We start from the raw sequence: 22,967 nt of genomic DNA on the forward strand, positions 1-22,967 counted from the left end.
CAGGGGAGAGTGAGGGAGAACTGAGCTCCCCAGTCATCCTCTGCTGTGTAGCAGGCAGCCAAGCTCAGCATCTGGAGACACCAACCACTGATTACTTCCCACAGTCTGTGACACCAAGACTCTGTGGGCGATCCTGGCTCAGGAAGTCTCCCAGGCCACGGTTCAGCTTTCTTGCTGTGTTTTCTCAAGGCTTCACTAGAGCTGGGTCACATGAGGTCACGTGGCTTCTTCATGTGGCAGCTGCATGAAAGGGGCTCAGGTTCCTGCTGGCTGTCCCCAGGGTTCCTCTGTCCCCATGTACCTGGGACTCTCTTCAGTCTGCACTTGACACAGCAGCTGACTGAGAGGTAAGAGGGGAGGGGGGAGGGGAGAGAGAGGAGGGGGGAAAGGGGGAGGGGGGGGAAACCAATGAATGTGTACAGTATGTTTAACATCCAATCCCAGATCACAGTCCATTGCCTGCTTCCTCCATCAGGTGAAGGGAGTGAGCAAGTTCTGCACACCCAAGAGGATGGAATCCATCTCACACATGGCAAGGGCAGAGCTGAAAACCTGTGGAAACTCACACTAAAATCCTGGTAGCTCCAGGATGTGAGTGTGACAGAGGCTTAGGAGGGTTCAGGACTCTGTAGACTGATTCTGGTGAAGGACAGGAGACTCAGAAAACTGGAGTCAGACTCCAGAGATGCTGAGGTGTGGGACACAGAAGGAGGCCTGAGTGAAGACGCTTCCTGTGCGTCCAGGGCCATTGCTCAAGTAAACAACCTGTCCACCAGTTACTAAAAGATTGGTCTCCTTGGGCTGGAGAGATGGCTCAGAGGTTAAGAGCACTGGCTACTTTTCCAAAGGTCCTGAGTTCAATTCCCAGCAACCTCATGGTGGCTCACAAGCATCTATAGTGGGATCTGGCGCCCTCTTCTGGCCGGCAGGACACTGTATACATAATACATGGATATAAATCTTTAAAAAAATAAATAAAATAAAAGATTGGTCTCCTGTTGGAGAAAATGAATTTCTTGTCAGTAAGACAAACATCTTGGTCAAAGATCTGGAACACAAGGGACTCTGGGGAGGAGTGAGTTAAGACCTTCCTGTTCACCTGTCTCCCAGAACTTGGGAGCACTAGTCCCCAAGTCCTCTCTTCCCGCTCTCACATCCCTGCTCTCCAAACTCCCAGCAAACAGCCTAAAGGAAACTTGGGCAGGGGTTGCCCCCCCATCCCCTCATCCACCACCCACCCACCCCATGCACCTGTACTCAGCAGCCTCTCTTCCCTTTTTCCAGGTGTTTCTGCGCAGCTGCTTTTCAGGTGGGCTCCTGACTTGTGCAGAGAGATCTGAGCTACAGAACGCAGGTCCTCACTCAGGTTGAGGTGTTCCTCGCCTTCGTAGACCAACTGGTTGTACCAGTGGAGCAGACGCCCATCTGGCCCCACATCGCAGCCTCGCAGCCACTGCAGCGTGTGAGAGTCTAGCCAGGGTATGGTGGGTGGTCAGCCATCTCAGGAAGCACAGCACCGTTAAACTACAGATCAAGTCCAGGGGAAACCCTGCGGGCTCTTGAGGACCTGGACGCATCCCCAGTGAATCTTCAGTGTAGTCAACGTGGACAACCCTGGTGTATCTGAGGGGTCTGGGGTCTGGTAGGCGACTAGGGACAGGTTTTCCACAAACGCTGTCCTTGTCCCTGCAGGCAGAGGCCTTTTCCCTCAGACCTCATACTCACCCCTCACCCCTCACCCCTCGCCCCGCACCCCTCGCCCCTCACCCCTCGCCCCTCGCCCCTCACCCCTCACCCCTCACCCCTCGCCCCTCACCCCTCGCCCCTCACCCCTCACCCCTCACCCCTCACCCCTCACCCCTCACCCCTCGCCCCGCACCCCTCACCCCTCGCCCCTCGCCCCGCACCCCTCGCCCCTCACCCCTCGCCCCTCGCCCCTCACCCCTCACCCCTCACCCCTCACCCCTCGCCCCTCACCCCTCACCCCTCACGCCTCATCCCTAACTCCTCACCCCTCACCCCTCACCCCTCGCCCCTCAGCCCTCGCCCCTCGCCCCTCGCCCCTCACCCCTCATCCCTAACTCCTCACCCCTCACCCCTCACCCCTCGCCCCTCGCCCCTCGCCCCTCACCCCTCATCCCTAACTCCTCACCCCTCGCCCCTCACCCCTCGCCCCTCGCCCCTCGCCCCTCACCCCTCACCCCTCACTCCTCATCCCTAACTCCTCACCCCTCACCCCTCGCCCCTCGCCCCTCAGCCCTCGCCCCTCACCCCTCACCCCTCATCCCTAACTCCTCACCCCTCACCCCTCGCCCCTCGCCCCTCAGCCCTCGCCCCTCACCCCTCACCCCTCATCCCTAACTCCTCACCCCTCACCCCTCGCCCCTCGCCCCTCACCCCTCGCCCCTCGCCCCTCACCCCTCGCCCCTCACCCCTCACCCCTCACCCCTCACCCCTCGCCCCTCGCCCCTCACCCCTCATCCCTCACCCCTCACCCCTCACCCCTCGCCCCTCACCCCTCACCCCTCGCCCCTCGCCCCTCACCCCTCGCCCCTCACCCCTCATCCCTAACTCCTCACCCCTCGCCCCTCACCCCTCACCCCTCGCCCCTCGCCCCTCACCCCTCGCCCCTCACCCCTCATCCCTAACTCCTCACCCCTCGCCCCTCGCCCCTCACCCCTCACCCCTCGCCCCTCACCCCTCACCCCTCGCCCCTCGCCCCTCACCCCTCGCCCCTCACCCCTCATCCCTAACTCCTCACCCCTCACCCCTCGCCCCTCACCCCTCACCCCTCGCCCCTCGCCCCTCACCCCTCGCCCCTCACCCCTCATCCCTAACTCCTCACCCCTCACCCCTCACCCCTCACCCCTCGCCCCTCGCCCCTCGCCCCTCACCCCTCGCCCCTCGCCCCTCGCCCCTCGCCCCTCGCCCCTCGCCCCTCGCCCCTCACCCCTCGCCCCTCGCCCCTCGCCCCTCGCCCCTCGCCCCTCGCCCCTCGCCCCTCGCCCCTCGCCCCTCGCCCCTCGCCCCTCGCCCCTCGCCCCTCGCCCCTCACCCCTCACCCCTCGCCCCTCGCCCCTCGCCCCTCGCCCCTCGCCCCTCACCCCTCACCCCTCACCCCTCGCCCCTCGCCCCTCGCCCCTCAGCCCTCGCCCCTCGCCCCTCGCCCCTCACCCCTCACCCCTCACGCCTCATCCCTAACTCCTCACCCCTCACCCCTCACCCCTCACCCCTCGCCCCTCGCCCCTCATCCCTAACTCCTCACCCCTCGCCCCTCGCCCCTCGCCCCTCACCCCTCACCCCTCATCCCTCACCCCTCACCCCTCATCCCTCACCCCTCACCCCTCACCCCTCGCCCCTCGCCCCTCGCCCCTCACCCCTCGCCCCTCACCCCTCATCCCTAACTCCTCACCCCTCACCCCTCACCCCTCACCCCTCACCCCTCGCCCCTCGCCCCTCACCCCTCGCCCCTCGCCCCTCGCCCCTCGCCCCTCGCCCCTCGCCCCTCGCCCCTCGCCCCTCACCCCTCGCCCCTCGCCCCTCGCCCCTCGCCCCTCGCCCCTCGCCCCTCGCCCCTCGCCCCTCGCCCCTCGCCCCTCGCCCCTCGCCCCTCGCCCCTCGCCCCTCGCCCCTCACCCCTCACCCCTCACCCCTCACCCCTCGCCCCTCGCCCCTCAGCCCTCGCCCCTCGCCCCTCGCCCCTCACCCCTCACCCCTCACGCCTCATCCCTAACTCCTCACCCCTCACCCCTCACCCCTCACCCCTCGCCCCTCGCCCCTCATCCCTAACTCCTCACCCCTCGCCCCTCGCCCCTCGCCCCTCGCCCCTCACCCCTCATCCCTCACCCCTCACCCCTCACCCCTCACCCCTCACCCCTCATCCCTAACTCCTCACCCCTCGCCCCTCACCCCTCACCCCTCGCCCCTCACCCCTCACCCCTCGCCCCTCACCCCTCATCCCTCACCCCTCACGCCTCATCCCTAACTCCTCACCCCTCACCCCTCGCCCCTCACCCCTCACCCCTCGCCCCTCGCCCCTCACCCCTCATCCCTCACCCCTCACCCCTCACCCCTCGCCCCTCACCCCTCACCCCTCGCCCCTCACCCCTCACCCCTCGCCCCTCGCCCCTCACCCCTCATCCCTCGCCCCTCGCCCCTCGCCCCTCACCCCTCGCCCCTCGCCCCTCGCCCCTCGCCCCTCACCCCTCACCCCTCACGCCTCGCCCCTCGCCCCTCGCCCCGCACCCCTCGCCCCTCACCCCTCGCCCCTCACCCTCGCCCCTCGCCCCTCACCCCTCGCCCCTCGCCCCTCACCCCTCACCCCTCGCCCCTCGCCCCTCACCCCTCGCCCCTCGCCCCTCGCCCCTCACCCCTCACGCCTCGCCCCTCGCCCCTCGCCCCGCACCCCTCGCCCCTCACCCCTCGCCCCTCACCCTCGCCCCTCGCCCCTCACCCCTCGCCCCTCGCCCCTCACCCCTCACCCCTCGCCCCTCACCCCTCACCCCTCGCCCCTCGCCCCTCACCCCTCACCCCTCACGCCTCACCCCTCGCCCCTCGCCCCGCACCCCTCACCCCTCACCCCTCGCCCCTCGCCCCTCACCCCTCATCCCTAACTCCTCACCCCTCACCCCTCGCCCTTCACCCCTCGCCCCTCGCCCCTCACCCCTCATCCCTTACTCCTCACCCCTCACCCCTCACCCCTCGCCCCTCACCCCTCGCCCCTCGCCCCGCACCCCTCACCCCTCACCCCTCGCCCCTCGCCCCTCACCCCTCATCCCTAACTCCTCACCCCTCACCCCTCGCCCCTCGCCCCTCACCCCTCGCCCCTCGCCCCGCACCCCTCACCCCTCACCCCTCGCCCCTCGCCCCTCGCCCCTCACCCCTGCGGGTCTGGTTTGGGGCCAGGGCAGCAGCTGCAGCAGTAGCAGAAGGAGGGCACAGGGCACCAGGGTCCCCATCCTCAGGATTAAGGGGATCCAAGCACTGTCCGGAGCCAGCCCAGGGTCATTCAAGGCTAAAAGAATCTACTGGCTGAGGCAAAATTCTGATGCCCCATTCCAAAGCTAAACTTCCTCATTTCAGCCTCTGCATAACTTCCTCATTTCAGCCTCTGCATAACTTCCTCATTTCAGCCTCTGCATAACCTCCTCCTTTCGACCTCTGCGGATGATGTTGTTTAGCCGGGTTGGCTCGGGACTTTCCAAGAGATAGTTAGCTAAAATAAGATAGGAATTGTTTCAAGATGAACCACAGGATGTTCCCCTGCTGAGATCACCTGGAGGCATTCTCAGACCCCCTACTGCTTGGCTCCTGCTTCCACCCCATATAAGCTTTTGCTTTTGATTCAATAAACAGACCTTGATAGGAGTTCTACTTGGTCTCGTCTCCTTCTTTCTCGTCCCATCTTTTCAGGTATGGCTCCCCTCGCGACCCCGTAATTACTGGTCCTGCTGGACGGGACAAGTGGCGCCCAACGTGGCCACGAGGTACGAGCCCTCTACCACGACAGAGACCCTTCCTGGGAAATAGTTCAGAAACGCCGTGGTCAAGTATCTCGCCGAGGTCAAAAGTACCTCCGATCGTCTCGGGTGCGGGCCTGCTGCTCACAGGACCTCTCCGCACTTAGGTAAGTGTTCATCTCTGTCAATAAGATGGGTTAAAGTCTCTCAAAGGAGGCGTAATTTATTCGCCACCTTAAAATTTTTCTCAGGGAAAGAGGAGTTAGAGTTAAAAAAGCCCTTGTAAGCATTAGCTTTTCTTACAGAGATTCAAACAGTCCTTCAGGACACAGGGAACTCGGGTATTGCTTTATAATTGTCATGTCAAATTTTATGTCTATGTCTGTAAATTTGTTTACTTTTTAAAATACTGTTTCATTTTTTTTATGTCTTTATAGAGGGCTAAGCTTTACTCGCTGGCCAATTTTCTAAAACAGTGCAGCACAACATGGCACACACAGCCTATGAGACAGTAAGAGTATTGCCTCTGAGGCAGGAGCAGGCCTGCCCTTTCCAGGGCCTGGACCCAGACACAGTGGCTGCCTGTGGGGCTTGCCTCTTACAGAACAGGCATGGATGCAAACATGTGACAAGTTGAAAAAGCACGGTCTAAGAAATAGAGTTTATTGCCTAAAACTTAGAATTTTCTTGCTTAATTTTTTTGCTTGTAAGTGACTAACAGTTTTTCAAATTGGTCTAGCAAATAGAGTTAATTCCAAATTCCTTAGCTACAAGATGTTTATAATTTTCTTGTTTATTTGCTTAATGTTTACTTGAAATATTTCTAAAAAATTTTAGGTGCTCAAATAAGAGATATAAACTAGTTTTGTCCTTGGAAACAAACATTTACAGCTGAGAGTTTCCAGCTTAGATCCAACTGACTAAACAAGTCCAGGGCTAATATTTCCTTGGGCCAGATAATTTTACAGACACTGCTCCTAGTTATCTGTGGGCTTGACTCCTACAGAGCAGAGATGGCTACAGACACGTGGCTAGTTGGAGAGGCGGAACTAGGAGGCTGATAGATTTCTAAACTAGGCTAGGGAATGTAGTTAACTACCTAGGACTTAGAATTTTCTTGTTTCCCTGATTAATTTTTGTTTGAGATGTTTAAAAATTTTTTTCTAAAATTAGAATAAAACAATTAAACAAGTCATGGTGGCACATGCCTTTAATCCCAGCACTCAGGAGACAGAGACAAGCAGATCTCTGTGACAGGGCATGGTGGTGCACACCTTTAATCCTAACACTTGGAGATTAACAGAGACAGAACTCTTAAATTTCAACCTGATCTCCACAGAGCGTGATCTGCTGATAAGCTAATTTTCTTACAAAGATGTAAGTTTTTAAACTTATATTAGACTTAAGGATTGTTTTTCACTGTATCCCCTGCACCCCAGGCAGATAAGATCTCTTGGAGAAGTGATGCCCCTGTCTGGGTAGACCAGTGGCCTCTGACACCCCCTAAATTACAGGCTGCCCTAGCTCGCGTTGAGTCTGCCATTAACAACCAAACTATCTCCTTTTTTGACCCTACTAAACTCTTACAATTCATTGTCCTTCCCACCCCTTTTACACCCACGGGGTGTTTTGGCAGGGCGCCCCCCTTTACTGGGTACACCTCCCTTCGGAATCGTCTAAGGTTCTTGCCACCTACCCATCTCTGGTGGCCTAGCTCATAAAGGATGGCCGCTTACAATCAAGAAAAACCTTTGGAAAAGACCCCGACATTTTGATCCTCCCCTATACCCCAGCTCAGATTAATTGGCTATTTATCAATTCTGATATCTGGGCCATTAATTGCATAGATTTTCAAGGCAAAATCGATAACCATTATCCCCCCGATAGGTTGCTTCAATTCCTTTACAAAATGCCTATTATTTTCCCTAAAAGGACGAAATTGTCCCCTATCTCCCAGGCTAGTTTAGTTTTTACGGACGGATCTTCTAATGGTATAGCAGCTTATTCCATTGATGGAGTAACCACTCGTGTGTCTTCCCCTTTTCTTTCGGCACAGCTAGTTGAGTTATATGCTATAATACAGGTATTTACAGCCCTCCCAGACCATTCCTTTAACCTATATACCGACAGCGCCTACATTGCCTGTTCGGTCCCCTTGCTAGAAACAGTGCCTCACATAAAACCTACCACTAATGCTGCCCCATTATTTGCAGCATTACAGAGCCTTATCCATCGGCGCACCAAACCCTTTTTTGTTGGACATATTAGGGCTCATTCTGGACTCCCTGGACCTCTTGCCGAGGGAAACCGGTTAGTCGATGCCGCCACCCAGATGGTCGGGTCTATTCAGGTTCAAGATTATCCCTCTGATCTAATTTCCCAAGCCCAACAGGCCCACGAGCTCCACCATCTTAATGCCCACACCCTTAGGTTGCGGTTCAAAATTACCAGAGAACAGGCTAGACAGATAGTTCGTAATTGTAAGAGTTGTTTGACTTTTCTCCTCGAAGCCCACTTCGGGGTCAACCCTCGAGGACTGGTCCCAGGCGAATTGTGGCAAATGGACGTTACCCATGTTGCCTCTTTTGGAAAACAAAAATATGTCCATGTTACCATTGATACGTATAGTGGCTTTCTTTACGCCTCCCTTCAAATGGGAGAGGCCACTAAAAATGTCATCAACCATGTACTGACTTGCCTCTCCGTCATGGGACAGCCCAGAACTATCAAAACAGACAATGGACCTGGATATACCAGCGCCAGTTTTAAACAATTTTGTGCCCAATTAAACATCAAACATATTACTGGCATTCCCTACAACCCGCAGGGACAGGGAATTGTCGAGCGAGCTCACCAAATGCTTAAAAATATGCTGCTGAAATTACAAGGTACAGGGGGAACACTCTTCCCCACATTGGGCAATAACAAAACCCTTCTGTGCCATGCACTTTTTGTCTTAAATTTTCTTACCCTAGACAAAAATCACAGATCAGCAGCGGATCGCTTATGGCACGCTACAACCTCTCAGACTTATGCTCAAGCCTTATGGAAAGATCTATTCACCTCCCGGTGGCAGGGTCCTGACCCTATTCTTATTTGGGGAAAGGGACATCGTTAACTTCTTCCTCTATCACTCATCAAACACCGTGGCCTACTTTGGAAGTGGACTTATGTATGCTGGCCTTGGGAGCCAGCGAGGCCTGGGGAACCCCCTCCTATTATATGCCCCAAGATAAGCCACTGGATCTTCGGCCTGAGGGTGTCCAAGCAGGATGTGATGGACAAGTGCCCAGGTACTTTTTGGGAGAAATACCCATTTATGTGTGTCCCGGGGGACACAGAGATCGCTCCCTTGGTCACAAATGCGGCTTCTCTAGTGACTTTTACTGTGCCGCTTGGGGATGTGAGACTACGGGAGATACCTATTGGAAACCTTCATCTTCTTGGGATTATATAACTGTTAAAAGAAAGGATCTCCCAGAGACAGTTGACCCCTCTGGCACACGTGACTGTAGTAATTGGTGCAACCCCCTTGTGATTACCTTCACTGACAAAGGAAAGAAAGCCACATGGGAGAATCGAGGCCTAGAGTGGGGACTTAGGTTATATACAATCGGATATGATCCTGGCCTTACTTTTAAAATTAAACTACTCAAGACCATTCCCAATTCAAAACCGGTGGCCATTGGCCCAAATCAGGTCTTACAGAACCTGTGGTCTGATTTATGCCACCCAACAGCCACTGGTACACCCCATACCACCCTGTTTCAACCCACCGTACCTCCCGGTCCCTCACCTTCTGTTAATATTATCCTGACCATGGTTAATGAATCCTGGTCTGCCCTGCACGCTGTTCGTCCCAACCTTGCAGATGATTGTTGGTTATGTTATGCTTCCCCACCCTTTTATGAGGGTGTTGCTATCCTTAACAATCTTACTGCTACTAACGACTCCTCCCTGGTTCGCTGGAACCCAGAGGCCAGGGAAGGCATGACCCTGGCCCAAGTCTCAGGCCTGGGGCTCTGCATCAGGGGACCCAGGATGCGTTTGCCCTCTGTTATTTCTCCTCTGTGTAATCAGACCCTTGAGGTCAGTGGTGGCTCCACCTACCTGGTAGCCCCAAATGATACATATTTGGCATGTTCCACTGGCTTAACCCCGTTTATCGTGGTACAGCCTTTCCTACAACAATATGATTACTGTGTGCTTGTTCAGCTACTTCCTCGATTAACAGTTTATTCTACAGATGAATTTCTCAACTTCTGGACTCCTCCGGGTACACCATCCAGAGTCAAACGCGAGCCCATTACAGCCGCAACCATCGCGGTTCTACTGGGGCTCGGGGCTGTCGGAGCTGGGACGGGCATTTCATCTTTAGTGATCTCCAATCAAAACTATCACCAGCTTAGTGCAGCCATAGATAAGGATATTGCTGAAATACAGGTTGCTATGGCAGCTTTAAAGGATTCGCTTTCCTCCCTTGCAGAAGTGGTACTGCAGAATAGGAGAGGGCTAGATTTGCTGTTTTTACAACAAGGGGGATTATGCGCAGCACTCAAAGAAGAATGCTGTTTCTATACCGATAAAACTGGGATCGTAGAAGATAGCATGAGGAAGGTCAGAGAAAGTCTAGAAAATCGCAAGCGGGAGCGAGATAGAGCTGAATCCTGGTATAAAAACTGGTTTTCTGCTTCCCCTCTTCTGACTACCCTCCTCCCTTCATTGCTGGGACCTCTTATAGGGTTCTTGTTACTAATATCTTTTGGACCGTGGGCTTTCAGAAAGATTACTGACTTTGTCAAACGCCAATAGACTCTGCCATACAGGGACCCACCCATGTGGAAGTTCATTACCACAGGCTCGAACCACCTGACCCCGAGGCAGAAGACTGTGCCGTCCTTGATAATGCGGCTAAAAGTGGCCTCGACTTCAACAAGCTGAGACCTAAGGGCTTCAGTAGATTGTTCACTTGAGAGGGTGCGAGGCTAAGCACTGCAGGGAACCATGCCAGACACCTCGGTAGGTTCCTGAGGAGCACGCCTGACTGCATACAGGCTGACGCGCATAAAGGATGTTACTATCCTTTTCCTGTCCTCCGCAAACGCGTCTGGGAGGTTGGGGACATGTGTGACCTGAAAAAATGGCCATGCAGTGACCTCTTAACGCAACGCCCATCTTCAGGAGGGTCAGGCCTCTACTCCCCCCCCCCTCTCTCTCTGCTTCTATTTAATAAAGAAGGGGCAGATGTCCGGAGCCAGCCCAGGGTCATTCAAGGCTAAAAGAATCTACTGGCTGAGGCAAAATTCTGATGCCCCATTCCAAAGCTAAACTTCCTCATTTCAGCCTCTGCATAACTTCCTCATTTCAGCCTCTGCATAACCTCCTCCTTTCGACCTCTGCATAACCTCCTCCTTTCGACCTCTGCGGATGATGTTGTTTAGCCGGGTTGGCTCGGGACTTTCCAAGAGATAGTTAGCTAAAATAAGATAGGAATTGTTTCAAGATGAACCACAGGATGTTCCCCTGCTGAGATCACCTGGAGGCATTCTCAGACCCCCTACTGCTTGGCTCCTGCTTCCACCCCATATAAGCTTTTGCTTTTGATTCAATAAACAGACTTTGATAGGAGTTCTACTTGGTCTCGTCTCCTTCTTTCTCGTCCCATCTTTTCAGGTATGGCTCCCCTCGCGACCCCGTAATTATGGACGGGACACAAGCACAGTCCCTCAAACCTTTGTAGCTGGAATCCCAGCTACATTTATTGCAGTCCCTAGAAACCTGTGCCCAATGGGATTGTGAGGTGTTGATGCTGTTGCTGTGCAGACTGACTGGGGCGGGGGTAGCAGGAAGTGAAACCACAAGTCTGCACATCCAAACCCAAGCCCCACCTCTGGCCCTCAGACCCTGAAAGCCACTTCTGGGGACTTGGGACTTTGTCCCCACTCCTTTTTCTGCACTGTGCCCTGTGTATGGCATGGTCTACTGGAGCCTGTGCTAGAACCTGTCCTATGGAACCCAAGAGCAGAGACTTCAGGATAAGGGCAGCTGTTTTGCTCTTGGCACCTCCATACCCAAGTCCAGTGTGGTGGCCCGAGTTGGTCTGGAATGCAGTGGGGAGATGCTTCTCTTTATTGTAAGAGGCAATAAAGTGTCCTGCACTCACACGTGTGTTCATGAGAGAAGGCAGCCCTGGACGGTGCAGGCTGGGGGACAGCGAGTCTGATAGCTGAGTTGGCTCCTAAGTACTTTGGCCTGTGCAGCGGGGACAGTGTAGACACGGGGCGCGGGGTGATTCTTATACCAGGTGGTGTAGACTGGCAGGGCAGAGATTTCATTTCATTAGGTAGAAAGGTCCAAATGTAAAATGTGTCTTTTGTTCTGTAGTGTTTGACTTGTTATTTTCAGACCTCAGTTACCCAAAGGTCACTGAACCGAGGGAGTGAGACCCGCGTCCCAGGGCTTACCCAGACACAGTCTCGGTGATGAGAGCCCTTAACTCATCTTCCTGAAGTCACCCTATGTGTCACCCTTAGCTACTGTGACTCTCATGATTGTCCTCCTAGTTCTGTCCCTACTTCTACAATCACATATCACCGTCCCCAGGTGGCCCATGACCTCAGAGCGCACAGCAGGTCAGGCCTGGGGGGACAGCTGACACCCCCTGCCCTGACTCCTCACCTCCTGGCTACAGCTTACCCAGATAACAGCGTCCCTCACACACATGTTTTCTTTCTTTCTTTTTTTAAAAACTGTTTTTGCTTTTATTTTTTATCTATGTATTTATTCATTTATTTTGAGACAAGGCCTCACTATGTAGGCTTAGCTCACCTGGAACTCACTATGGACACTAGGCTGGGCTACCTGGCTGCCTTGCTGGTGTGCACGCGTGCCCCACCACACCTATTTCTCTGCACACGTGCCATGGAACCCCTGTCAGGGTGGCCTTGTGTCTCGGGGCTGCGTGTGCACAAAGGTTCCCGTCTCACATCTTCTTCCCAAATGTAGACGGTGGGCACAGGAAAGTCCACTCCTGGGGGCATCCTGTGTCATTCCACTCCACCCTTCTGCTAGACAAAAGGACCTCTCTCTGTCTCTGTCTCTCTCTGTGTGTCTGACTCTCTCTCTCTCTCTCTCTCTCTCTCTCTCTCTCTCTCTCTCTCTCTCTCTCTCATTCCTATTCCAAGGCCACATATGGTCCCTCAGGTAAGTGCCCCTGTCATGTCTGACAAAACACTAATAGAAAATGTCCCTTCAGTCTCATTCAATCAGGTCAGAGCCACATTTCCACACCCCACTCCCCGAGAAGACTGCACTTCCTCCCACCGAGGCCCTCGCAGTTCTCTCCCAGGCCACCAACAGCTGCTCCTCATGGGCTTCATCTGAGGGGGCAGAAAACAGCATGGCACCTCAGCAGGTCCTCCTGGGCTCTACCTGAGTGGCAGATACCAATTCTTGGAATCTTGCTCACTGCAAACTCTAGACCTCAGAAGCCTCCCAGTTACTGCTTGGAAACACTAAGGAAAGGGTTCTAAGAACTCCAGGGCGGTCTGGCTTCTTCTCTCAGGCAGTGCTGTGTGGCAGCAGCCCTGCCAGGTGCAGGAGGCAGCAGCGTTGATGCACATGCAGGACAGAGTGTCCTGGTCAGGGCTGAGGTGACTGGCGTCTCAGGCTGTGTCTGCTTCTTTCCCTCACTGTCTGTCTTCCATGGTGGGGTGACCAGAGACCTCCCTCCCCCATCTGCACTTACTTCCCGCTCTGCAGAGCTTCGGGGTTCACACTACTTCATAGTCACTGTGGCCACCCATAGGGCACCTCTCACACGGGAACCTCTCTTTGTTTTTCTCGGTGTTCAAGCCTCACTCCATGGCCTGCAGCCAGCTCAGGTCAGCAATGTGGACCACAGCAGGCAGAGCAAGCTATGGGTTCCCCTGGGCCACTGGGGCCTTGGAGAGCCAGGAGTTCATGAGGAAATGCACCAGGAGGATGAGGAGGAGGGAGGTCCTCTCTGCTGTCAACTTTGACCTCAGCTTCTGGGTATCCACAGCCATCTCCTGCAGCTGGATGCACCTACAGCCCTTGTGGTCTGGCGCGAGGTAGATTGTTCATGGCTTTTGCTGGCTTCGTGGGCTTCTTGAAGCCCTGTAGGAGAAACACATGTCTACAGTGCTGCCAGGAAGTCTCGGGGGCATCTCTTCTCAGTTGCTGAAGTATCAAGGATCCAAGGCTGGAAAGCTAGTGAGGGTGAACTCAGTACCAGTTCTGAGTGAGGAGCAGCCCATATCAAAGGTCACAGCAAACTGGATCCAGGGTGTTGGGAGAAGTGTCCTCCGATTTATGCAAACCAGGGACTCAGAGACCCTCATCCCCTCTAGATTGTACTTGTGTCTGTGTCGAACTCCTTGCTTTAGCAGGCAGTGCCAAGTGGTCATGGTCCTCTCTGGCCATGAGGTGCTGGCCCAGTAGAATGTAGGCCAAGCTGAAGCCCCAGTGGCAGGTGTGGTCCTCAGCGTGCTGTGCAACTGCCCTGAAGGCTCCTGCATCCGGTACATAAGGTGGCAGCTTAGGCATCAGATGCAGGTGGTGCTGCCCAAGCACACTGGGGGAGTCGGGATGGGGTTCTGGCTGACCTCCAGGCTGAGTGCCAGTGTGGGGTCAGCTCCTGGCAGGTTGGGGGGCAGGTGTTGCTCACGCCATGCAGCTCAGTAGTGCAGGCCCAGGAGACCTCGGTGGCAGTGCCACTGGCTGCACTCTGGTGACTGCTGCCTGGAGAAGGCACCGAGATCCAGGATGAGAATCTGAGGCAAAGTTGTCTCCTCTCACCAGGAAACACGAGGCTGTGTCCTGTCCTCTCACCTCAGAGCTCCGTGGACAGGTCTGTGTGCATCAGGGCTCTGCACGCCAGGGTGGCTGTGTGGCCTCCCAGTGCTGAGCTAAGGGCACCTCAGCTCCTCCTGAGCTCACAAACCCAGTGCCAACTGTGCCACCTGCTGAGGCCTCCAGGTGCTCATGGGGATCAGGGCTGCCATGGCCCATGCTCCCAGTTCCTGCTGTTCCTTCTTGCTGGGTCAGTAAAGCAGTGGTCTTGCTCCAGGGCCCCATGTCTGAGGCCTGCAGGTCTAAGTGTGTGGGTGGGACATGTGGTCCCACCCCCACCCCCGCCCAGTTCCCTGCCCAGTCTGTTCCAAGTGAGCCCTCTGACAGGCCACCAAGACCACAGCTCCATAGTGTGATTCTGGCGGGAACCTGCACGGAGGCCTAGGGACCCAAGGCTGGTCCTCTGGCTGCAGTCACCTCCTTTGCCTCCTGGGTGTCTGGTCTGCCTCAAGGCTGGCCAGTCTCCCCGTGTGGTTTCTTCACTGCAGGAGGTGGTGGCTTTGGATGGGACAAACTGGAGCACCAAGGCAGCTCTGGATTTGGTGCCCTCTGTTGGAAGTCAGCAAGCCCTTTGCTCAAGCTCCCCCCTCTATTTAAATTAGATTTATTAATTATGTATACAGTGTTCTGTTTGCATGTACATCTGCATGACAGAAGAAGGCACCAGGTCTCATTATAGATGGTTGTGAGCCACCACGTGGTTGCTGGGAATTGAACTCAGGACTTTTGGACAGAGAAGTCAGTGCTCTTAACCTCTGAGCCATCTCTCCGGGTCCCTCACGCTCCTTTTAACTGTTACATGAATGAGAGAAGTTGTCCATATTTGTGGGCGATCAAATGATCCTTCCACACCTGTATCTTTGTTATAAGGTCTAAATGCGGATAAAATGCATCTCCAGCTCCCAATACTCCTGCTCTATCTATGGCGTGCATTGCTCATATCTCTGAGTCTCGAAGTTGCTGTTGAAGCCAGGGACTCCTTGTCGTCCACATAGCCGACTTCCATGTACTGAGGCCCTGTGTGAATACGTCAGATGTGTGAGCCTGAGGGAGGCGCCTGGTGAGACCCTGACCCTCCTCCTGGCAGCCCAGGCAGGTGCGAGGGCCCAGAGGTGAGCAGGGCGCCTGCTTTGGGTCCTAGGTGAAGAAGAGGGCTGGGGGAGGGGCAGTTCTGGCCTCCCTGTTGTGGTCCCTCCCCCACAGAGTTGCAGAGTCACTTTCCCCCTGACCTCACACTCACCAGCCTGGGTCTGGGTAGGGGCAGCGGCCAGCAGTAGGAGCAGCATTTCCTGCTGCCACCTGCCAAACTAGAAATGTGCTGAGCAGGTTTGAGTCTGTACAGGCTTTATAACTAGGGACCTCAGCGGTTGGTTTTTCAGGATTTCATCGCCCAGAGGTGGTAAGAACTAACTGCCAACTTGTTGTCCACAAGGACCTGACACCAATTAGGAGATGGACAAGCTAAGCCCTCGAACCTGGGCTTCCCTATCCAGGCCGGCACTGAAACACTGAAACAGAATGATTTCAACACTGTGTTCATAAGAGCTGGGGTCTCAGAGACATGGCTTCCTCACATGGCAGCTGGAAACCACTCAGGTTCTGGCTTGTGGCCCCAAGGAGTCCTCTGCTACTTGTCTGGGTCCTTCTGGTGGCTGCTGTTGACACAGTGGCTGGCTTCCCCAGAGATACTCACAGAGAGAGAAAGATGGCAGCAGGGCAGGAGAGCAAGAGAGCTGGAGGGAGAGAGGAAGAGTGACAGAAGGAGGGAGGGAGGGAGGGAGGGGTGTGGCTGCTGCTTCCCCCCTGCAGCCCTTGAAGTGGCTCCTTCCCTGAGCCCTGCTGCAGTGGCCCTGGCTTCACAGGCTGTCCAGAGCCCTCTGGAAAGTCTGCCCCTCTCCTTGGTCCACTGGGAACCTCAGTTCTTAGATCCCCAACCTTGGTGTACTCTGAGTTTTAAAGATGTTCCTCTATAGGCTACTTTTCTCTTAACAAATATATTTTATTATGAACTTGTTAACCAGCCGTAAGTCACTTATAACCCAACTAACCTAAACAGTAGGAAAAGAGGTTTAAATAATACAATAAATAATACAATAAGGATATCAGTTCCAAGGAACAATTCTCCTGGTGTAATCAGCAGGATTTCTTCTGCTGGAACCTGGAGTAACCAGAACCCAGAACCTCAGCAGCCCTGAAGCCCAAAGAGGTGTGAGGAACAGCCAAAACTATCCCAAGTCTCCAAAAACCCCGCCTCCAGTTCTGGGCTCATTTACATATCTCCTCCCAGAGTCTGTTCAGGGATCTTTTCAGCTGGCAACAATCAAGCTCCCCATGAGGTGGTTTGTCTTCTAGTGGATTAATCTCACCTGTTCTCACAAAACCATTCCAATCTCACACTTGGGGTCAGAACAAAAAATAGGTTTGTCTCCCCTTCATTCCTCTGTTAATCGGGACACATTCTTTTCTCAGATGCTGTTTTTGTTTTCTTCCACTATGTTCCAAGACACTGACCAGCTCCCCAGCCTGGGGGACCCCAGCCCCTGAGCTGAGGAACTGACTGTGTCAGCTGCTCTGCTTGCTGTCTCCACCCTGTGGCCCCACAGTTAACAGCCGGCCTCAGCCCCACCTACTGCCCTTTAACAGGCATAGCAGTCCCTGTCTGCTGGAGATCATGTGTGCTTGCTTGGGTGAGGGCCTGTGTGTGTGTGTGTGTGTGTGTGTGTGTGTGTGTGTGTGTGTTTGTGTGTGTGTGAAAATAGCATCACAGAGATATATTTTTAAAGCTACAAATACATAAAAGGCCAATTTCTAGTTTCTTTTTCCTTTTTAAAGAGATTTGTTTGTTTATATACAGTGTTCTGCCTGCATGTACTCCTACACACCAGAAGAAGGCACCAAATCTCATTATAGATGATCGTGAGTTACCATGTGGTTGCCGGGAATTGAATTCAGGATCTTTGGAAGGGCACACAGTGTTCTTAACCTCTGAGCCATCTCTCCAGACCCTCCCGTTTTGTTTGTTTGTTTGTTTGTTTGTTTGTTTTGTGTCTTCTTTCTTTTCTTTCTTTCTTTTCTTGATTGATTAATTTTTTTTTTTTGAGACAGGGTTTCTCTGTGTAGTCTTGGCTGTCCTGGATTCACTTTGTAGACCAGACTGGCCTTGAACTTAAAGCTATCCACCTGCCTCTGCCTTCTTGAGTGCTGAGATTACAGGCCATTGCCACCGTGCCCAGCCAATTTCCAGTTTCTTAACAATGTTTAAAACTGAAAGAATAGCCCAGAGTGGTTGCACATGCCTTTAACCCAGCACTGGAACTGGGGGCAGAGGCAGCCACATCCCTGTGAGTTTGAGGCCAGCTTGGTCTACAAAGTGAATCCAGGACAGCCAGGGTTACGAGAGAAACCCATTGCTGAAAAACCAAAACCAACCAAACAAACAAAGAAACACAAAACTAACAGAATAAATAGACCACTTACTGATGACTTTGTATCATTGCTTTGAACGTAACTGATTCTCCTTTGATTAAGTATTAAAATTTTGTCATATTTCCAGTGGTGGGGGGGAGTTGCTGTTTTGAGACAGGATTTCTCTGTGAAGCCCTATCTGTCCTGGACAAGGCTGGCTTGGAACTCATAGTGGTTTTCCTGCGTCTGTGTCTCCTGAGTGCCAGAATTAAAGCTTTTCTCAACCACGGCCTGGAAAATTCTTCACTGCTTCAGTCAGCTTCTCAGCTGCACTGAGATGTGCCCCTTCCTCACCCCAAGGCCAGCACCTGCTGTTCCCAATATTCCCACAGCTACTGTGGTCCTGCTGCACTTTCCCAGCCACACACACTGCTGGATTACATATGAGCACCTGGGTTCCCATGGCCAGGGAGCAGAGCAGATCCAAGTTGAGACCCTGAGGATCAGGCTTTCCTGCCCATCCAACACAAGGGTTAGGTTCTGAAAGCCTGACAGGGGTGGGGGTGGGGGAACCCCAGGAAACAGCCCTGGAAGGAGGCAGGGGCTCAGGACACTAAAATCCATCCCCTGAGCTCAGGGGCCTTGTTGAGACAAGGACAGGAGAAGCACCTCCTACTGCTGTCACGCCCCAGAGGACAATGAGACAGGCATCACACACAGGGACAGGAACAGGCCTCACCCTCCACACAGACTGAAAAGACAGGAGCTAAAGACAAAGGATGGGGTGAAAAGCTGCAGCCAGAATGGAGCCTGGGCAAGCCTGACAGAGTCCTGGAGGCTCCTAATCCAGGACACAGGACAAGGCTCACCCTCCCTGTAATCCTGTCATCACAGTCTGTCAGCTTGTGGCTCTACCCAGAGACTAGGACAAAAGAGCCCAGGAGGACAGGGCTGAGGAGGGACCACACCAGCTCCAAGTTCACATGGGCTGAGCTGCACCTGACATGGTGCATGCACACTCAGATCCCACAGGCTCCTCCTGCTCCATGGACACTCAGCACAGGACACAGATTCTGGAAGGTTCTCCACCTGCCTCTTATTTCTTAAACAACAGTGCAAGAATTCTCAATCCTTTAATTTACCCGCCCATCAACCCCTCAGGTCAAGGATGTGAACAATCAAGTCCACATTCAGCTTCTTAGTCTCAGTGGGGACATGAGGAGCTGCAGCTCAGGGCAGCAGGGAGCTGACAGGATGGAGATGCCCCCTCCTGCCTGCTGGACCAGGAAGGTTGGCTGTGGAAGGGAGCACAGGCAGTGCAGGGAGAGGGTCCTGGTGTGCAGGGCTGGGCTGGGCTCCCCACTTCTTCACATGGAGCCCATAGGATCACAGGGAGCATCAGACACTGTTGCTAAGGAGAACTGAGGGCTCTGGACGTCACAGGAGGGACCTGAACACATGGTCTGTCCCTCAGTCCACTCCAGGCAGCTGTCTTCACGCTAGAGAAGGAGAGTCAGGGACAACCACTGTGAGGACAGCATCCCAACAGCCCACCGCTCACTCAAGGGAGATTCTGGGAGTCCCTGAGTCCCAATCATGTCCACTTTCTCCCTCCCCAAATCAGGCCCCAGAGTGTCACCTTTACAATCTGGGAGAGACACATTAGAGCTCTGGCTATTGTCCCACCCTAGGATTTAAAAAAAAAAAGGGGGTGGGGTGCTAAAGAAATGGCTTAGAGGTTAGGAACATTGGCTGCTCTTCCGGAGGTCCTGAGTTCAATTCCCAGCAAACACATGGTGGCTCACAGCCATCTATAATGGGATCTGGCGCCCTCCTCTGGCCTGCAGATGTGCATACAGCCAGAATCTTATATAAAGAAATAAATGTATTAATCTTTTAAAATATGTTTTTAATTAAAAAACGTTTAGTTAAAAAAAGTTTAGTGCAAGGTGCAAACAGGGCTCAAAATATTTTTCTGGAGGGGCTATCATGGGCTGGCTGAGCTCCCCACCATCTCTGCTTCACCCCAAGGGCCTCAGGGACAATCCTGCCCCCCCCCACACACTTACCTAGAGCTGGAGCATATAGTCCCCTCCTTTTCCACCTGTGAAAAGAAAAGCTGTGAGTGACCAGGAAAGATCCCAGCCCTAGGGAGTTTCCAGAACTGACAGCAGCCCCAGTTTGAGACAGGAGCAATGAGGGTGTTCATGTGTTTCCCATTAATGAGGCAGAGCACACTTCTAAAAGGGGCTGAGAGAAAACCCAGGTCCTGCCCTCTTCTACCTCTGTTTCTTCTCCTCTTCCTCACAACAGCCACCACAGCCACAATGATGGTCACAGCTCCAAGGACAACCAGAACAGCATTGGTTGCCATGATGGGGACCATGGACTCAGGAGGCTCTGGGAAGGGAAGGGAAAGCAAGGGAAGGTGAGGGTCATGACCCCAGCTCTCAGCCCTGACCTGCTCAGGGCCTGAGGAAGGCTCCAGCTTTCCCTGAGCCCAGCTCTGCACCCACACCCTCCTTACCCCATCTCAGGGTGAGGGGCTCACGCAGACCCTCATGCACCACATGGCATGTGTAATCCTGCTCCTTCCCAGAAGGCACCACCACAGCTGCCCACTTCTGGAAGGTTCCATCCCCTGCAGGCCTGGTGTCCACAAGCTCCATGTCCTGGGTCAGTTCCTCCCCATTCAGCTGCCAGGTCAGGGTGATGTCAGCAGGGTAGAAGCCCAGGGCCCAGCACCTCAGGGTGACATCACCTTGAGATCTGGGGTGATGGATCACATGTGCCTTTGGGGCATCTGTTGGGAGATTTAAGAAATCCCACAATTGATGGGTGTGGTGGCACACGCCTTTAATCCCTGCACTCAGGATGCAGAGGCAGGGGGATTGCTGTGAGTTTGGGGCAGTCTCATGTACAAAGTGAGTCCAGGACAGCCAAGGCTACACAGAGAAACCCTGTCTCAGAAAACAAAACAAAACAAACACCATAATTAAGGAGATAAACTGAAATCTGCAAAAATAACATTAAATCAGTGACGACACTGGACTGTGTTTATGTTTGAACACTTGGACTGTCACCACACTGGTGACCTGCAGGCAGAGCTGGTCCCCTCAGCACAGAACTGCACATTGTTCCGGGGGGGGGGGGCACTCAAATCCTAAGAGAGGATCTAAAGGAACCAGCAGGTAAACATTTTGGTTTGTTTGTTTTGCTTTTTGTTTTTTTATGAGATGTCCTGCAGTTTAATATATGTATTGGAAGGATGGAAGAAGGGACAGAAAAAATTAACTTAATGTGTGTTTGATTTCATATCAAAACAAGAAAAATAGTGTCAGAGGCTACATGAAGGTTGCCCCCAACTGTTGCTGCCACCATTGAGGCACAAACATGTGTTGGGGATGATCTGATGTACATTGATGCTAATTACTGCTTACTGTCTCTGTAACTGACCTTTTGCTCAATAAAAAAATAAAAAGTCATCCCACCTGGACAGGACAGAGGAGATAGGTGGGACTAGGAGAAAGAGAAATTCTAAAAAAGAAAAGAAAGAAAAAAGATGGCCAGGAGGGAGAAGGAGAGAGACCTAAAGTAAAGAGAAAAAGGCTGCCATGGGTTAACTAAAACAAACAAACACACAAACAACAACAAAAAAACAAAACTAAACAAAAAAACCAAACACATGGCTGGGGATATGGATAAAAAATCCAGCCCAAATAAGAACATTAACAAGTATTTGATATTATAAATTAATTGTAACTTTATAAAAGTTAAAAAACAAATGACATGAAATTGAGACAGCATCCCATGCCGGCCCCACTATGAAAAGTAATTTATAAGACTGATAACTGCCCTGCCCCAGGTTAACTAAGGCTAATTTAAAATCTAACAAGTGTCTATGTCTTAGTTGATCACTAGCCGGGCCTACTGATAATACAAATAATTTTAAAAACAATAAACACGTGTCCATCTTGCTGACCAGCACTCACTGTCTGTCCAAGTGAACAGTCATCTCCAGAGTGTGCAGCAGAAACGTGGTGAACCTCTCACACTCAGCCAGAGAAAATGACTCCCAGCCCCTGCCTCTGGGGGGACAGATACAAGGCAAGTCACACAGGATCCTGAAGTGTGCTGTGGACCCAGTGCAGCACCCACTGGGAACACAGCAGCTCACAGGGGGAGTGGATCTTCCCTCTCACTCCAGTCCTCCATTGCAGAAGCCCCTGTCTCTGAGGAAGGTCAATTCCTGACTCACTAGGGGGAGCACTGCAGCTTGTTGGGGCAGAGGGGGAGCAGGAGGGTCTGGATGGTTAATTCAGGCAGGAAATAGTCCAAGCTCACAGGAACCTTTCTCCTTTAAGGAAACACTGACTTGTCTAATTATCCAGGTTAGCAGTCTCCCCTGGCACCTGTGGACACTGATACAAATGGTAATACAAGGGCATGAAGAAACATTAACACCCCAGTGGGAAAGAAAATCTAAAAGCAAAATAATGCCTTCAAGACTGAAGGTGGTGGTGCAGGCTTTTAATCCCAGCACTCCAGAGGCAGAGCCAGGTGGACCTCTCTGAGTTCGTGGCCTGCCAGGTCTACTAAGAAAGTTGAGGACAGTAAGTCTACACAGAGAAACCATGCCTCAAAAAACCAAGCCCCCCCAAAGAAAGAAAGAAAGAAAGAAAGAAAAGAAATTCTACTATTTAATATTTGTCAAGGGCACCCCATAAGTGCTCATGTGACCGGTCTAGTATTAGATAGAATTGGGGTGTGGTGGGCATGTAAACCCCACCCACAGGAATCTGGGAGAATGTATTTTTTGAAAGTTCTAGAAACTGGGGGAACTTAGCTGGACTGTGGTGGCACAGGCCTTTAGTCTCAGAAGTCGGTAGGCAGGCAGAGGCAGGCAGATCTCTGTGAATTCGAGGCCAGCCTGGTCTGCAGAATCCAGGGCTACACAGGGAAACTCTGTCTTGAAAAACCACTCCCCCCAAAAAAAACCCTAACCAAAAATTAAAACCTCAAAAACAAAAACAAACCACCCTAAGATCCCAACAACAGTAGCAACAATAACAACAAAACAACAAACAACAAAACAAAACAAAAAACAAGAAAATAAAAAAAATTAACCTGGGTACGGTAACACACACCTGTAATCACAGAGAAACCCAGTCTCGAAAAGAAAAACAAAGAAACAAACAAGCAAAAAACAAGAGAAAAAGAAAAAGAAAA

General features: G+C 53.2%; 2 protein-coding genes across 12 annotated transcripts in view; both read right to left on the reverse strand.

Moving 5' to 3' along the window:
* Positions 1-22,967, reverse strand: part of LOC311581476 (H-2 class I histocompatibility antigen, L-D alpha chain-like) — a 104,453-nt gene that overhangs the window by 80,242 nt on the left and 1,244 nt on the right. For 10 of the 11 annotated variants that reach the window (XM_084753752.1, XM_084753754.1, XM_084753750.1 and 7 more), the window contains exon 4: positions 20,266-20,541. In XM_084753752.1, the coding sequence (XP_084609878.1) occupies positions 20,266-20,541 (276 nt within the window). Of the gene's footprint in view, positions 1-18,809; positions 19,238-19,807; positions 19,843-20,021; positions 20,139-20,265; positions 20,542-22,967 lie in introns of those variants that run through there. The other variant, XM_084753747.1, reaches the window with a different exon arrangement.
* The window catches only part of LOC311581477 (H-2 class I histocompatibility antigen, D-B alpha chain-like), a gene marked incomplete at its 5' end in the record, with an annotated part of 81,229 nt that overhangs the window by 20,749 nt on the left and 37,513 nt on the right, over positions 1-22,967 (reverse strand). The window lies entirely within an intron of this gene.

The sequence above is a fragment of the Acomys minous genome (assembly GCF_964271855.1).
Source record: "Acomys minous genome assembly, chromosome: 13".
Classification (NCBI taxonomy): domain Eukaryota; kingdom Metazoa; phylum Chordata; class Mammalia; order Rodentia; family Muridae; genus Acomys; species Acomys minous.